The sequence below is a fragment of the Pinus tabuliformis genome, chromosome 1_2 (assembly GCF_031772625.1).
Source record: "Pinus tabuliformis cultivar Carrire ecotype Pingquan chromosome 1_2, CPIR1, whole genome shotgun sequence".
Classification (NCBI taxonomy): domain Eukaryota; kingdom Viridiplantae; phylum Streptophyta; class Pinopsida; order Pinales; family Pinaceae; genus Pinus; species Pinus tabuliformis.
The window spans coordinates 947,592,725-947,608,834 of NC_142298.1; the positions used below are offsets into that span (position 1 = coordinate 947,592,725).

A 16,110-nucleotide genomic window follows, 5' to 3' on the forward strand; every position below is an offset into this window, starting at 1 on the left:
GGTGGCTATAGTGGTAGGGTTGGGTTATTCCTCACTCAATGTACCAAGAATTTACATGGGAATGTATAGCTATTTCTAAATCTTGAGTTCTCCAATGGAGAATTTTCTATTTATCTCACCACTCTTACATTTTCTTCTCTCCATTTTGGTAAATTTTGTTAAGGGTTTTTGATTATCTTTGATTACCCTGTTTCCAGAACCATTACCAGAATGTATCAATGCCAAATAGAGGATTTTCTTGTGCTTTGTAATCAATTACAGATTTATTGTGACTCACCATTGTCCCTAGAAATGGAATTTCACCCAATTGTTACATATTCCCTATTGCAGTTTTGTGTTCCCAATTATTTGCTAATGGGGTTCTGTTTTCTTGTTTATCTAGGATCATTACACTGTGAGAGTACCATGTAAGTTTGCAAGAGTTGACATTTATATTTTCCTTCGATAGGTTGGACCAAACATTTTCTCAAGTTGAATGATATATATATATATATATATATATATATATATATATATTTCCAAAGTTATTGTACATTTCCCCCTATGCCTAACAAGTTTTTCTTTTCATTGACTTTTTTCCTTGGCTTCCTGAAGTTTTATCCTCAACGTTTCAGTGCTCACGATGGGACTACCCTCTACAACCTACTATATCTTACATAGGTAAAATGTTTCTTAAGGTTTTGCATTAGGTTTATACTATTTTCTCAATATTTTCACTTAGGCATCACCCACGCCTACAATATTCTTTGGTTTCCTTACAGGTGTGTGCACTTATACAACTCCTCTACATATGTCTCACGAGTGGTAACCCCAAAAATCATTAATCGTCATATGTTGTAACAGGTTGATTATTTTCTTACTACATTGCCATATTCTCGTTGCATGTTACAGGTGTGAGAAACTTCAATGCCTGGTCTATCTCAAGAGTTAGTGTTTAATTCAGTGTTCCATGTAGACCCCCCAGCCTATAGAATGTGCATGTTTTTTGTTCTAGATGGATGAATGAGCTCGACCTTCTTATGACTTGGGACACAATGTACTCTTTCATTTATAATTTAGACCCCCAGGGTTATGTAAATATTTACTGAGTATACATTATGTACTTTTGATATAATACACACACTAGGACAATTATGGTTATTTAATTATTGATTATGTGTTTGATTTTTGTTTCTCCTTATTGCTTATTGAAAAGGAAGTCACATATGACTATATATTAAGTTTCAATTTTTTATGTCGAAGAAGAACTAAAAATCTCTCTACTGTTCTTATGAAATTTTCTACTATTTTGTTGACCATATCGTTGCAACATTCACTTTCTAGTCTCAGTAATGTAGATATATATCACATGGTGATTGTGATCCAATTTTTTTGAGTTAAATTTAACTATGAACAAAATTTCTTAAATAAGTATTACATACGATTTCAAATAAGAGAAAGAGTTTCATACCACTTTGTCTAAAATTTATGATTCTAACCTTCTAGATTTACTTCTAGTAATTCGCGTTTTAATAATACTTATTTAAGTAACAACACTGCAACGTGCTCTATGGTTCTTATAGTCTTAAGTTACATTTATTTCCTCATATTCTGTCTATCTTTATCACAAACTTCAACATACAAGATCATCTAGTTCCTCCTCACACAGTTTCATATCATTTTTATTTTTTTGTTTTTGACTTTTGTCTCTCGTTAAGAGAGCTACCCTATTTGCTCCATTAGTATGAGAATTTCTACATTTGTACTAGTTAACATTACCTTCCTAATGGATTCGTTAATTTAGACCCTATGACTTACTATCCCACAAATTTCTCTATATTAGTTTTTTTTTTTTTTTCTTTGGTAATAAATTTGCACCAACATTTCATTTAATCCTATGTTCTTTTTTTCTTTATATATATAATTCATTCTAGATTTATAGGTCAATCATTTTTAGTAATTTTATAGGTGCTAATAGTCCTGGAATGTTGGATTCCCTTTTGGTTGTTTAATTAATTGGATAAATTCTTATTCATTCTTACCCCAATAGCTTATAAGTCTCTTCGTTTTGTTCTCGGTGTCACTAGTTAAGTATTTTTTTCTATGGACTCACATCACTGAGTTAAATAGTATATAGTTTTACATAGTTTAACATGTTTAATTTTCCTTTCTTTTCCTCATGAACACAATATAAGTTCTCATTAATGGTAATCCTACAAACTACTCTATTTACTTTGCATTGAATTTATATCAACCAACAAAAATATCTTTAACAAAGTCTTCAAAAAATTCAACATACATATATTGCTAAGATAAATAATACTACGGATAGAAATTCGAACACTCTTCAGAATTGGTTAGCATAATATTTAGCAAAATTATCCTTCATGGATATCTATGCACCAGAAAATCATTCACTAGAATATGAAATATTTAACATTTTTTTTTGTTTTTCTTACAGAATTAGCATATATGATTTCGTATACCAATCTTTAAAATACTCCACATATAAATTATAAGATGCACCATAATGTTTATCGAGATATTCACAGAGGTAAAGATGCACAGATTTCCTAATGAGAATTGCTACAGACATTTCACTTGATGAGCACACTATCCAACCAACCGTGAATTGTACCTCCAATTCCCCCTAAGATGAGAATGCTTGCCAAAGAGATCAACCACCCCCTTGATCTCTTGAGTAGGTATTTTTATACCTCTTTTCCATAATCAATTTTTTCCTTTGGCGATGTATCACTTTTGTGGTTTTCAACTCCACTAGCCTAGGTTTTTCCTTTAAAGCCATCTTTTCCCTCCCACAGCGCTTTATTCTTATAAATGCATAGCATATTTCCCTAGCTAAGCAATTTAATGTATTTTCTCTCCTATCCATTAAATCATATCCAGAAGTCCTTATCATGGAAGAGTTATCCCAATCTCATTAACTACTCATATTTTTATTTTCTTTCTTTGGAAAGAATCTCTTACTCAAATGTCTCATTCACAAGTGCTTTCATACCTTTTTTTATTTATTAATAAAATTATTTATTACATAATCATTTGGATGTACTTCATGGCTTTTCCACCATCCATTCTAACATAACCCAACCTAAACAATGAAAACAAATATTACAGAAATGAAGGGGTATTACAATATTTATGGTCTCCTTTATGTTTCTTCTTCTTTAAGCATTCACACATATGATTTTTACATGTTCTTTCATGCAATTTTTCTAACATCAACTGAACAAAAAATATTGGATAGTTTCGAAAAATTAGTGATTTAAAATCATGTTTTGTATCAGAGTAGTATTCTCGCTGATCTGAATTGCATCTATGAAAGAGAATAGCAAACAAGGAAATGATGAAGAAAGAGAAGGTACATGACAATGCTTCCACAAACGAAGGAGAATATCCACCTCCATCTTAAGTGAATTTTCTTCTTCTTCATCTTCTTCCCATCATTTGAATCATCATCCCCACATAATTCAATCAAATAATGCTAAATTGAGTAGATTTCCACAAGAAGTAGAAGAGGAGAAGCATATATTCAATCTTGAATTACAATACATAGAAGAGGCATTGGAAAAGTTGAATTTCAATGAAGGCTTAGTGAATCCATCATCACCCACTCTAGAGTCGACGACTAAGGTAAAGAGTTTCAGTCATTCTTTAGTTTCATGTTCTCATTATGATGATGATTTTGATGCATTTGAGAGACACTCCAAAGTTTCAAAAGAAATGGAGTATGAATCATACAAGCCAAGGCTAGATCACACCATTGTAGCAATCGTGGTTATAGGTGATCTCGAGAGGGAGGTGAATATTTCAAAGGAAGAGATAAGAAAAAATCTCCTCACCAAACTTGGGCCATAGATAGTCGTTTGAGGAAGGTTATGTCAAATAGGAAGGAATCACGACATAAGGATACATCTCCACATCATGGGAGAAAGACGGTCAAGAAATTTTGGAGGAAAAAAACCATTGTAACCATTGCAACAATGGTGGACACTAGAGAGCCACATGTTAGAGGCTCCATCCATGGCTACATACAAAGAATGATAGGAAGCAAGTGAGATCATCTGTGAAGGAATCGAGCAAAGAAGAAATTCAACAAGGAAGCCAACTATAGGGATAAATCCCATTAGACTAGTTAGCTAAGAGATGAGTAGCAATTTTAAGCAGTTGAATATGGACACCATTGTAAATCACATGTTGGTGAGAATGTTTGTAAAAGTGATCAATGTATAACATCACTTGTATGTGAAAAATAGTGATATTTCATCCTTTAGTTGGATAGAAAAGGGTATAACTTCTATTTTAAAACTTGACCATGAGTGTTCTATAACCTCTTTTCAAGTATGGTATTATTCCAAATCCTACGGGTTGGAAATGTATTGGCAGCTATGCCTTTGCATAACAATACAGGTGATGGTTTCACCAATTCTAGATCCAAAGTACAAAGGTGAAGGAGAAGAAAGTGTGGCCTTTTAGAGACATTTGTTATGTAGATCAGATTGCAGATCATGTTTACACTTTTGGAGGACTAAAATTCCTTCCATGAGGAAGAATGATCCTAGTGGATCCATGATGGTCCATAAATTAGAGTCCTTGGATTACATTGAAACTAGAACCATATTGAATAGCTTGTCGTTTTGAATACAGTGACACAAACACCACCGCAATCTGACTCCATATCAGAGAGATATGCTTAGTTAAAGTTTTGGTCAGAATAAGAAAAAAGTCAATAGTCAAAGGTGACATGGTAACCTCTAGAATAGACACATCGCATATCTAAAGATGATGTAGCAGGTACAATTGGTGCTCATTAGGTGCCATAATGGTAGGCTAATTGGCAATGAGATGGCAGGTTGGCTTGGTAGTTTTGGACCAATGGGAGCATGCGGCGTTGTCCAATCACATGGCACCTCAAATTAGTCCAAGTGGACTTGGAATACGTTCACACCATCCATTTCACTTTGGAAAACATGGCACATTAGTCGAATATTATGGTTTGGTTGATATATTAATATACCATATATAATAATGTTGGTTGGGTTGCCATATATATATATATATATATATATATATATATATATATATATATATATATATATATATATATATATATATATATATATATATATATATATATATAACTTTGTTTATTTTTTGTTACAATGACCACCAGATCGTGTGTCATCCGATTTGATCCAAAGAAACCCACATATTAACATTTCCATACAACTCCACCAACCAAATATGCCAAAAAATTCATTGGTAAATTCCCTAACGTAAAAGTCTCATTTCGTCAAAGCAATGGGAGGGCTATGAGCAAGCAGAGGTGCAATAGTGACAATTCAGAACCTTATGCACATGATGAAACAAGGACAAGGGTGTAACCATGTTAGTGTGAATATTGAGATAGGTATATTCTAGGGGAATATTATCTAAATTATGATGTAGAAGATTTTTTTTATGTTTTGAGGAATATAAAAGATTCCTTGGGGATCCAATAATGACAACGGCAGAATATAATAAATTTTATACCGATTTTAACAAAAATTTTACAAGGATTGTAATGGTGCAATCTATTTTTTTATTTCAAGAGTGGATCTCAAGTGTCATGGAAAAAACCCACATTCTTCACTAATTGTTGGGTATGAAGTTTTAAACAACAATATGCCTTTGAGAAGTAGGTCATGTTTACAGTTAAAATTCTCAAGGGGACACGACATATCTGCGAGTGTTGTCATTGTTGTGATTTGAGCAGTCGAATTTCAAGTCACTCCCAAGATTGGAGGTATAATGTTGTATTTTTTCATGTACTTGCCTTTCCATTTTATGAGATGAATGAAGTGATCTCCCCACTGTTGAAGTAGGATCTGGATATGTATTTAACATTGGATGAATTCTGTTATCAAACGTTGTGTGCATTGTCTTTATGGTCTCCTTTATGTTGCTTTTTTTAAAAGTATTTTCACAAATAATTTTTACATGTTCTTTAATGCAATTCTGCTAACACCAACTAAAGAAAATCTCTTGGATAATGCCGGAAAATCAACAATTCTGGATGACATGGATGAGTCTCAGGTTATATGCATGGAGGATATGTGGATTGCACATAGGATTAAATGTAAGGGCAAGGAATGCATTTGGGGTAGTGGTTTAATGAATTCTTCCAAGTCATGTGATTAGCATGATTAGTAGCATGCGGAACTCTTTAAGAGTTGTGAACCACGAGTTGAGTGGTTGAGTCTCATTTGACATCCATCATCTTTTGTTTTAAGTAAAGAAAAATAGAAAATGATGCACTGACTTATTCCTTATTGTTATTTCTTTTGCCATAGCTGAATGATAATTACACTTCAAGTTGTTACCATATAGTTGTTAAAAACTAATTGTAGTAATTAGCCCAAAATTTTTATATACCAAAGTTTTAAAGCATTGATTTGAATGAATAAAATATTGTATAATCTTCCAATTATTCTGATTTTTGTTTGAACTTCTCTTTTCAATTTATATAAATTTATAAATTTCCATATTATATATTTTAATTTTTATAGACATCCTAAATTTTCTTTCTCATATATGTGTGTGTGGGGCCTAAGGAGATTTCACAATGGCATTTCATTACTTTCTTTCCTTCTTCAACAATGATTTGATTAGTCATTGCCAAGGTAGGACTACAATTGATTTTCATGTTGATCATTATTAGTTTAGTGTTTCCCAATGCAACTTATAATGTTTAACTTTCAAAAATAAATATTTAATTTTCAATATTATTAAGCAAGCCTAATTCGATTTTAACTCTAATCCAAAGTCACGACGGATCTAGGAATACCATGGGTCATGGGTTCTCAACACCATGGATTAACACCATCAGTCGTTTTTATTTTTATTTTTATTTTTATTTTGTTTTTATAAGGTAATTTTCATTTTTATTTACATTACATTAATGTTTTTATTATTTTTAATTTTTAATTTTATTTTAATTTTAATTTTTATGTAATTTGACTTTGTCAAATTGTTAAATATTACATTACAACATCTCTATCATATTGGGCCATATTTTGAAGGCGTTATTGTAGTGTCTGAACAATATAATGTCATGCACATAATTTCCTAACATATTTTATGCCATAATTTATAGATGTCTTTGTAATATTTATACATTATTTTTAGATATTTGTGTAGTGATTTTTTGTTCTTAATCTTTATAACAAAACCATATAAAAATAAAATCCTTGAAAATAGCTCATAGTGAGGTAAACACTATATTTTCCATCAACTACTTCCACCATAATTTAAACAAGTCTTTGCATAAAAAATGGTAGGAATAAAATGTCCATTATTTATGTTTCCATAAGTACTTTTGTGAGTAAAACTATAAATGCGTAGACTTACTAGTGGTTACTACACATCTATATTTAAGCAACTCCTTGTGCCTAAAAAAGAAATTAATTTATCCATTTCACATCTCAACTTAATAGTTTTGGAGAAAACAATACTATAGGATTTGATTAAATGTGTAGAATTACTAGTGGTTACTACCCGCCTAAATTTAAGCAACTCCTAGTGCCTAAAAATGAAATTAATTTATCCATTTCACATCTTAGTTTATTAGTTTTTGAGAAAACAATACTATAGGATTTGATTTGCATACTCACCACTATTAATTTAGCATTGGAAAAATAATTTTATAATATTTTATGCATTTTTTCTTATGACATTATTTCTAACTTGAGTGGTAATAACTAAGCTACCAGGAGCACGTTCTAATTTGTAGTTTTCTTAGATTCCCTCTATAATCTAATATGGACTTGCCTAGATCCATCTTAACTCTAGATCTACCAAGGGCCAAGAGGCATCAAAGAACTTGAGCAAGCATTTTTGAAAGTTTTCGAAGCAATATGAGGGTCAAGCAAAGTTTCCCATTGTCTCCTACCGTTTTTGGTTTATATATTGGAAAGCTTGAGGACTCGTTAAATTCAGAAGGGGTTGAAGGAATCCATTTGGGCAAGTTTGTTGTAAGGCTTATTTTGTATGTAGATGATCTTATTTTGATTGCTAAATTTTTTCTTGGTTTGCAAGAGCACTTACTATCCCTTGCGCATTTTTGTAGAATGGTGGGGATGCAAGTCAATATTAGCAAAAAGATAGTAATGGTTTTCTCTAAAAAAATAAAACATAACTAGCATAAGTTATACTTTGAAGGCAACATTTTGAAAGAAGTTGTAGATTACAAATACCTCGGAATTGACTTCAACAAAAATCTAAGTTGGGATGGTTGTAGAAAGAAAAGAACTTTGGGGGGTTGGAAAGCATTTTATGCTTTTCAAAATAGGTGTAGAGAGGCAAAGTTATGTAACTCAAAAACCACTCCAACTCTGTTATATACCTAGGGGGGATAATATGGGGTACCAAGGGAGGTACCCAAGGTAATAATGTAATAATGGGATGGGCCATAGTAATAAATAAGGTGGTTAACCCATGTCATGTAAGGGACCACAAGTAGTTAATAATAATGTAATGGGCCCATGGTATTAGTTGATGGTATGAGGAAACCATGGTAATGATGCATGGTATTGTATGTATGAGGCCTATATAGAGGCTAGAGACTCCATATGAAGATGAAGTGAAGTATTATTGTATGAACAGGCATATGGCTTGTGGAGTGTTCTCCTTCCTTAAGGAGTGAATGTATGGTGTTGCCCTACCTTAAGGGTTTTGATTAATAAAGAGAATCATTTCATATTATTTCTGGGTTTCTCTGCATTATATTATACTTTTATATCAGATCTATAATATTTCTGGGTGAGATTTACAACAAGTGGTATCAGAGCTCTTTCTTGGGCAAACCGTGGAGATTTTTTTTTCATTTTTACAGGGTTTCTCGGGTGGCGAATTTTTAGATCAGATTTGTACGTTTTGGTGCAAGATCTGTAGAATCTAATTGCAGATCTGTATTCCTTGTGAAAAAATAGCCGATTTCAAAAAAAAAATCGGTTGAATCGGAGTCCGGATGAAGGAGATATCGCTGATCTAAAAATCAGTGGGGTTGCAGAGAATTTTTAGGGCCAACGAAATTGCGGCGCAGATCTGGACGTCCTGGTGCCAGATCTGTAAGATCTAACTGTAGATCTGGAATCCTTGTGACAAAACACCTTATTTAAACAAAAAAATCGGGCGAATCGGAGTCCGGATGAGGAAGATATCGCTGATTTAAAATCAGCTCTTTTTTCAGAAATTTTGGGTGACGGCGGGAAAGTTGCAGCGCAGATCTGGAATTCTAGTGTCTGGATCAAAATTTCTATCACATGGGCAGATGCAGAATGATTGTTCCATTTCCAAAAATAGGTTATAACAGATATTTTGAGCAATATTGACGGATTTGTGGCCATTTCAAATTTTCGCCAAGTTTTTTCAAAACCCTCTTCATGGCTTCTAGCAAGATTCTATATTTTACAGGAACAGATGATGGTCCTACTATTGAAGAATTTATACAAAGATACAAGTCCTCACATGGGAAATATTGGAGGCTTCCAATAATATGTAGTATGAGAGATGAGGCTAAAAATTGGTGGTTATCACTTGACCACCAGCAGATGACCAAACTTTCAGATGCAGAATATGAAAAAGTCTTTCTGGACAAATGGTCTCGGGCTAGAAAAAAGGAGAATGAGACACGTAAGGGGTTATTTTCTACTGATGCTTTCTTATTGCAGGTTCATGGATTGATTCAGAAGGAGAAAATCATTGTGTCTATAAATCCAAGTTGCAAGCAAAATCTCATAAATGTCAATTTGGCAAAAAAATTGCAAGTCCCAGCAAAACAAATTGCACATACACAGGATGATGATAAGGATGTTCAAATCTATAAGGATTTGAAGCTTTCTATGGATAAGTATGTGTTTCATGGTGATTTTTATGCTTCAGAGATGGATAATATCGATGTTGTTTTGGGATATCCTTGGATGGAATCCGTGGGTACTATCAATATTAATGTGCAGAAGAAATTCCTGAAGCTATGGTATAAAAAGAAGAAAATTACATTACAGGATATTTCCATCCATAAACAGGTAGAGCACATGGAGGCTGAAGCAGTAGATGTTCAAGGGACTGACATATCAGATGATGAGCCTTTGATGATCGACACTCAAACACAAACAAAGGTTGCAGAAGAAAAGGTTACAAGTGATGATACATCAGAGAAGGGCTCAGTGGTTGAAGTCATATTGAAAAAGAAGACACCACAACAGGCACCACAGCAGGGTGAAGTCAAGCAAAAGCCATCGTGGGTTAAAACTTCAACATATCATCACCCACATCACCCCGCCAGACAACAACCAACAAGATGGCAACCAATTAGCCACAAGGACAACAACCTACGTATGACGGATAGCGAGGAGCGACGATCCACCTACTACACACAGAAGAGCTGCCACGGTCAACTTCCATCTCAAGCGAGCGAGGCACCAGCGAGATCGAGGGTTCACCTTTCTCTTGGATGGCTAGATGCACGTGCATGGTATCAGTGGACTACTCTTTTGAGTAGATCTTATCATTTGTGTTCTTCCCATGTTTCGGGGACGAAACATGCTTAGGGGGGTGGAATGTTATATACCTAGGGGGGATAATATGGGGTACCAAGGGAGGTACCCAAGGTAATAATGTAATAATGGGATGGGCCATAGTAATAAATAAGGTGGTTAACCCATGTCATGTAAGGGACCACAAGTAGTTAATAATAATGTAATGGGCCCATGGTATTAGTTGATGGTATGAGGAAACCATGGTAATGATGCATGGTATTGTATGTATGAGGCCTATATAGAGGCTAGAGACTCCATATGAAGATGAAGTGAAGTATTATTGTATGAACAGGCATATGGCTTGTGGAGTGTTCTCCTTCCTTAAGGAGTGAATGTATGGTGTTGCCCTACCTTAAGGGTTTTGATTAATAAAGAGAATCATTTCATATTATTTCTGGGTTTCTCTGCATTATATTATACTTTTATATCAGATCTATAATATTTCTGGGTGAGATTTACAACAAGTGGTATCAGAGCTCTTTCTTGGGTAAACCGTGGAGAATTTTTTTTTTTGAAATTGGGTATTTTTTCCCAAAGAATCCAGATCTGCAATTAGATTTTGCAGATCTTGTACTAGGACATCAGGATATACTTTGAAGGCAACATTTTGAAAGAAGTTGTAGATTAGAAATACCTCAGAATTGACTTCAACAAAAATCTAAGTTGGGATGGTTGTAGAAAGAAAAGAACTTTGGGGGGTTGGAAAGCATTTTATGCTTTTCAAAATAGGTGTAGAGAGGCAAAGTTATGTAACTCAAAAACCACTCCAACTCTTTGTGGGCTTCTAGTGATTTAGGTGATTCTCTATGGTTGTGAACAAATTTGACATGTAGTGGAAACAAATTAAGAAAATTCAGAGTTTGATTACAAACAAATTCAAAATTAAAAGTGTGGTTCCTTATGTTATATTGTTAAGTGAAATAGGGGTTTCTCCTATTGAAGCAATTGGTATGGTGTGAGTCATAAAGTATTTAAAAAAATTGAGCAAATCGAAGAGGACATATGGCCTAAGGTTGTATTTAATGACATATCGTGCAAAAGAAAGAAGAGTTGGATGGAGCAAAATAAAAAATGGTTTAGCAAATGGGGTATTTGCTTGAACATGTGTCCCATAAATAGTAAAGAGATAAAATATTTTGTTAAGGATAAGTTCTACAAGCTTACTTGGGATGAGCAAGGGCAAAAGAAAAAATAGTATATTGAAGTTTTTAATCCCACTCATAATCATCAACCAAAAGCATACATAGAGGCCAATATTTATTGGAGAGTCAAACTTCTTATTACTCAGTTAAGGACTAATTCTCATCAACTCTGTAGGACTAATTCTCATCAACTCTGTTGTGAACAGGGTGCCAAAATATGTGTGGAAAGAAAGAGTATGTATTTTTTGTTCTTCTGGAAAAGTGAAACGTATAAGCATTTCATTTTACAATATGAGGCATTCAAATACAATAGAGAAAGCTATGCAAATATTTTGGGAGCTAGCTCTTGGGATAATTTATTTAGCGAGGTGTTTCCTGAGAAGATGGGAGTTTGTTGAGAAGATGAGGGCGTTTAATTTGAGGTTTCACAGGAAAAGTGTCGAATACATCAACAAGATGAAGAAGCAATATGTCCCATTGGCTATCTTTAGCTTCTTGGAGGTTAAAATAATTTTCTTTATTTTTTTCTATATTTTAATGTGATATGTATATGGTGATTAATAAAAACAAAATTACAATATAAAAATTATTTATTTATGATGTTATCTAACTCTACACAACTATTATAGAGTGTCTATTTATGCAAAGAAATGTTATCACATAACTTCAAATAATACCGTATTAAATAACAATAATTTAAAAAGTAGTTGTATTTTAAAAAAAGATTATATATATAACATGGAGGGTAAATATCATATTAAATAACAATAATCTAAAAAGTAGTTCTATTTAAAAAAAACTATATATATAATATGGAGGGTAAAATTATATTTATATTTTTAAACTCAATTTTTAAAAGAATTTAAAGTTTTATGGTTTCACTAACTATAATAATAATAATAAATTACATTAAAATAAAAAATAATCTTTAAAGGAGGAGATAGTGCCCAGGTGTTTTGTTTGTAAATGTTGTGGGCAAATGTGTGTTTCATACTAAGTGTTGGTGTGACATATACCCTGTGATGTCTATACTAAGTGTTGGTGTGGCATAGACTGGGTGTGACGTCCATACTAAGTGTTGGTTTGCCATAGGCTTCGTGTGATGTCCATGGTGTAGCATAGACAACATGTAATCTCTAATGATTTTGATGGCTTAGATGCTTTTGGACCATATATCATAAGAGTCATTTCAAAACTCACTTTATCTAGCAAACAAAACAAATTTCTTTAAAAACCATTCAAATCAATTTTAATGCAAATTTAAATTTCTGAAAAAAAATTAAAAGAAAGAAATATTGTTAAATTAACCCTATGTAAATAATAATAATGCATTTTTAATTTGATTATGGCTGGGTTCATTTAAATGATTAAAGTAATATTTGAGTTCCACCCTAATAAATAAATAAAAATACATTAAATTAAAAAATGATTGTTTATATGAAAGTGGAGATGTACAGTGATATGAAGTGGAAAAAGAGTATATATATATTGATTGTTTAAAACATGTGATATTTCTGACTATTTGACAAATTTAAATTGGAAATATAACTACCCTAATTTCGACCCAATTTGACAAATTATACAGCATTTATTTCTTAAAAATGCAAATTTTCATGCTCAAATTTTCCGAATGACGTTTAGCTACTTACGAGAAAGACAATATCACATGGTATCTTTTACCATGCAGAGCACTTAACTGAAATACAATACTGTACTGAATGGAATATGCTGAACTAGATAATAATACTCGGCGATGCGGATCACTCCACAGAATATGTTAAAGACTGATAAGAGTCCATAAGGAAGAGTACTGTATCATGCGTATGGTGTTTAGAATACACTTTACAAGGGCATGTAAAAATTAAGCATTTGTTAAACTCAGTACTTGTATTATGTCTTATATTATATGGCATTACAAAAACCAAGGATGCATTTAATAGGAGGTGCATTGCTTCGATTATTTGTCGAGGGGAATTCAATCTCCTCGTTCTCCAATGAGTGGCAATATTCTTCTGGATAATAATTTTTTTTGAGTGGGATGTGGGCATGTAGAAAATAAGCATTTGTTAAACTCAATACTTGTATGAAGTCTTATATTATATGGCATTACAAAAGAGAATCTGTTCAACGATGCATTTAATAGGAGGTGCATTGCTTCGATTATTTGTCAAGGGGAATTCAATCTCCTCGTTCTCTAATGAGTGGCAGTATTCTTCTAGAGAGCAACTATTTTCTTTTTCTTTTTTGGAGTGGGATGTTTTTAATCTTCTAAAATTTTGATTTAGAAGTGTTTTGATTAGAAGGTAAAAAGCATTCAACAACTTAAAAAATAATCAGAAAGATTCAACCACGTCAAAAGAAATCAGAGTACCAAAATTTTATAATTTTATAATTATAACCTAAAATTTTCAGAGCAAAATTATACCCTTCCAAAGTACTCTATTCAATATAATAAGCGTTTGAAATCTATGGTAGAACATCCATAAGGGAGTAAGATATATCCTTCTCTGAGACTTGTAAACAAAAGCCAATTAATTATCTGCATTACCAATCACATTCCTTATCTTACTACTAAAAATATTTACAATGCGAACTTTACACAATACATAGATGTCTTTCATCCTCAGGATCGAAAGCAGTAATGGATACGCTATACTGCAGAAAGATGAGATGACTGAGGAACCGAAATATCGAAAGCACTAATGGCTACCCTATATTGCAGAAAGATGAGATGACAGAACCCAAATATCAAACCAAACATAAAAGAAAAAGATGGACACATTACCCTGGAGTCACATAAATACCACAGAGCCACAAACATAATCAGTAACGCTATAATATAACTTTTGCCCTAAAACTCTGCTCGACGCCTGTGGAGAGTTGAAGCCGATAAGAAAACCAGAAGAATTAGGAAGACAACTGCGGCGAAAGAGGCACCAAGAGCGCCGGTGGCTTGGATACAGAATGAATTGAACTGTTGACAAATGGAAAACCAGTTGGTTTTGGTGTTTCCTCTGCGAGCCACATACATTATTGCCGTTGCTGCTGCTGCTCCAGATGTACACACAGCCACCATCACCTGCAATTACAATATATATTATCTTGATTCTTCTCTTGTATTTTTCAGGGACCAAATCCACATTTTACACTTATATCAAAAAACATGTGAGCAGTATGAATTAATGCATACTAACCGTATCGAAGAAGATGAGTAATACCCTAAAGGCTACCGCACGGGGTCTCACTATGTCGAAGATGGAGAAGGGCAGCGATAAAAGTAGGTATAGACCCACAGCGGCATTGGCAATCACGAAGTATCTAAATCCATAATTAACAGCAGATCTCCACAATTATTTCAGAGATACAGTTTGATTGAGATTTTCACTAACTATTTAAAAAAAGTTGGAAGAGTAGCGTTATACGTACATGAAGGCAGATAGGTTGTAGAATCTAGCATTGAATTGGAAGAATTGGGTGAAAAACCGCAGAGTTTCATTATTTGTGCACATGGCAATAGCTGCAGAAAGGGTGGCTCCAATGGCAAGCAATCTCAGAAGAAAATCAAGAATTGCCAACCCTCTTCTTTTACGTCCCACTGGAGGGGGGAGTGGTAGCTTAGCCTCAGCGCTCCCTGACTCTTCCTTCATCTTTAGGCCTGAGATTGAACTTAAAAATAGAACAGATCTTAAGTGAACCTTACAGTGAGGCCAAAGTGGCAATACGCTGAGTGAAGGAGAGTGGAGAATGAGGAATTCTGAGGACTTGGGTACGAATTCTGTCTAAAGTGGCTGTGAATTTATAGAGAAAATCTAACAGGAGTGGACAAATGTTTACATTAAACATCCAATAACTATTGTATGGAATTAGGTTATAATTTGGGGCCATAGACAGGTATTAGGGGGACCTGCTTCCACAAAACCTAATTCCAAACGAATATTCATCATTCCGCCAAACCTGTCCAAACCCAATTCATCATTCCCCTCAACATGCGATTGAGAGCAGTTGGCGAATGGGTACAGGTACGCAGAGCTGTTCTTTCTTCTCTAAAATTTCAATAAACGAACATCTCTTTCGTCTACTCTGCCTGTTTTTATGCAGCTTTAGATGCGATAATCGAAAACACTTGCTCTTTAATCCAGTTCGGGTTTGTTACGTGGACGGTTGCTTGATTACAAACGTCATAGTCAAACGTTACATGCTTGTCTTCATATTATCAATTATAAAGCTTGCTAGTTGACATGGACAAAGCCTGATGGGTTAGAATTTGGTGGTACGATAAGTCTATCCGTGGCGCCTTACGTTCTCTTGGTGTCTTGGATTGTTAAAACTGAATAACAAGGTTAGACATTTTTTTAATTTAGTTATTTAATTCATAATATTAGCCTGCTGGTTGA

General features: G+C 33.6%; 1 protein-coding gene across 1 annotated transcript; it reads right to left on the bottom strand.

Annotated features, from left to right (window-relative positions):
- Positions 1 to 14,558: 14,558 nt before the first annotated feature.
- On the bottom strand, positions 14,559 to 15,786 carry LOC149209086 (casparian strip membrane protein 1-like). The gene is made up of 3 exons (XM_089394209.1): positions 15,143 to 15,786; positions 14,911 to 15,034; positions 14,559 to 14,795 (listed from the first exon to the last, which is right to left on the bottom strand). The coding sequence occupies exons 1-3, from the start codon at positions 15,361 to 15,363 to the stop codon at positions 14,568 to 14,570; spliced, it is 573 nt and encodes a 190-aa protein (XP_089250335.1). The 5' UTR covers positions 15,364 to 15,786; the 3' UTR covers positions 14,559 to 14,567.
- Between the last annotated feature and the right edge of the window lie 324 nt (positions 15,787 to 16,110).

Excerpts from the sequence above, each read along its gene's own strand:
- LOC149209086 (XM_089394209.1), bottom strand. The coding sequence starts at position 15,363 with ATGAAGGAAGAGTCAGGGAGCGCTGAGGCTAAGCTACCACTCCCCCCT. Across the intron at positions 15,035-15,142 it reads TACAACCTATCTGCCTTCAT|ATACTTCGTGATTGCCAATG; the intron begins GTACGTATAACG and ends TTATGGATTTAG. Across the intron at positions 14,796-14,910 it reads TACTCATCTTCTTCGATACG|GTGATGGTGGCTGTGTGTAC; the intron begins GTTAGTATGCAT and ends TTGTAATTGCAG.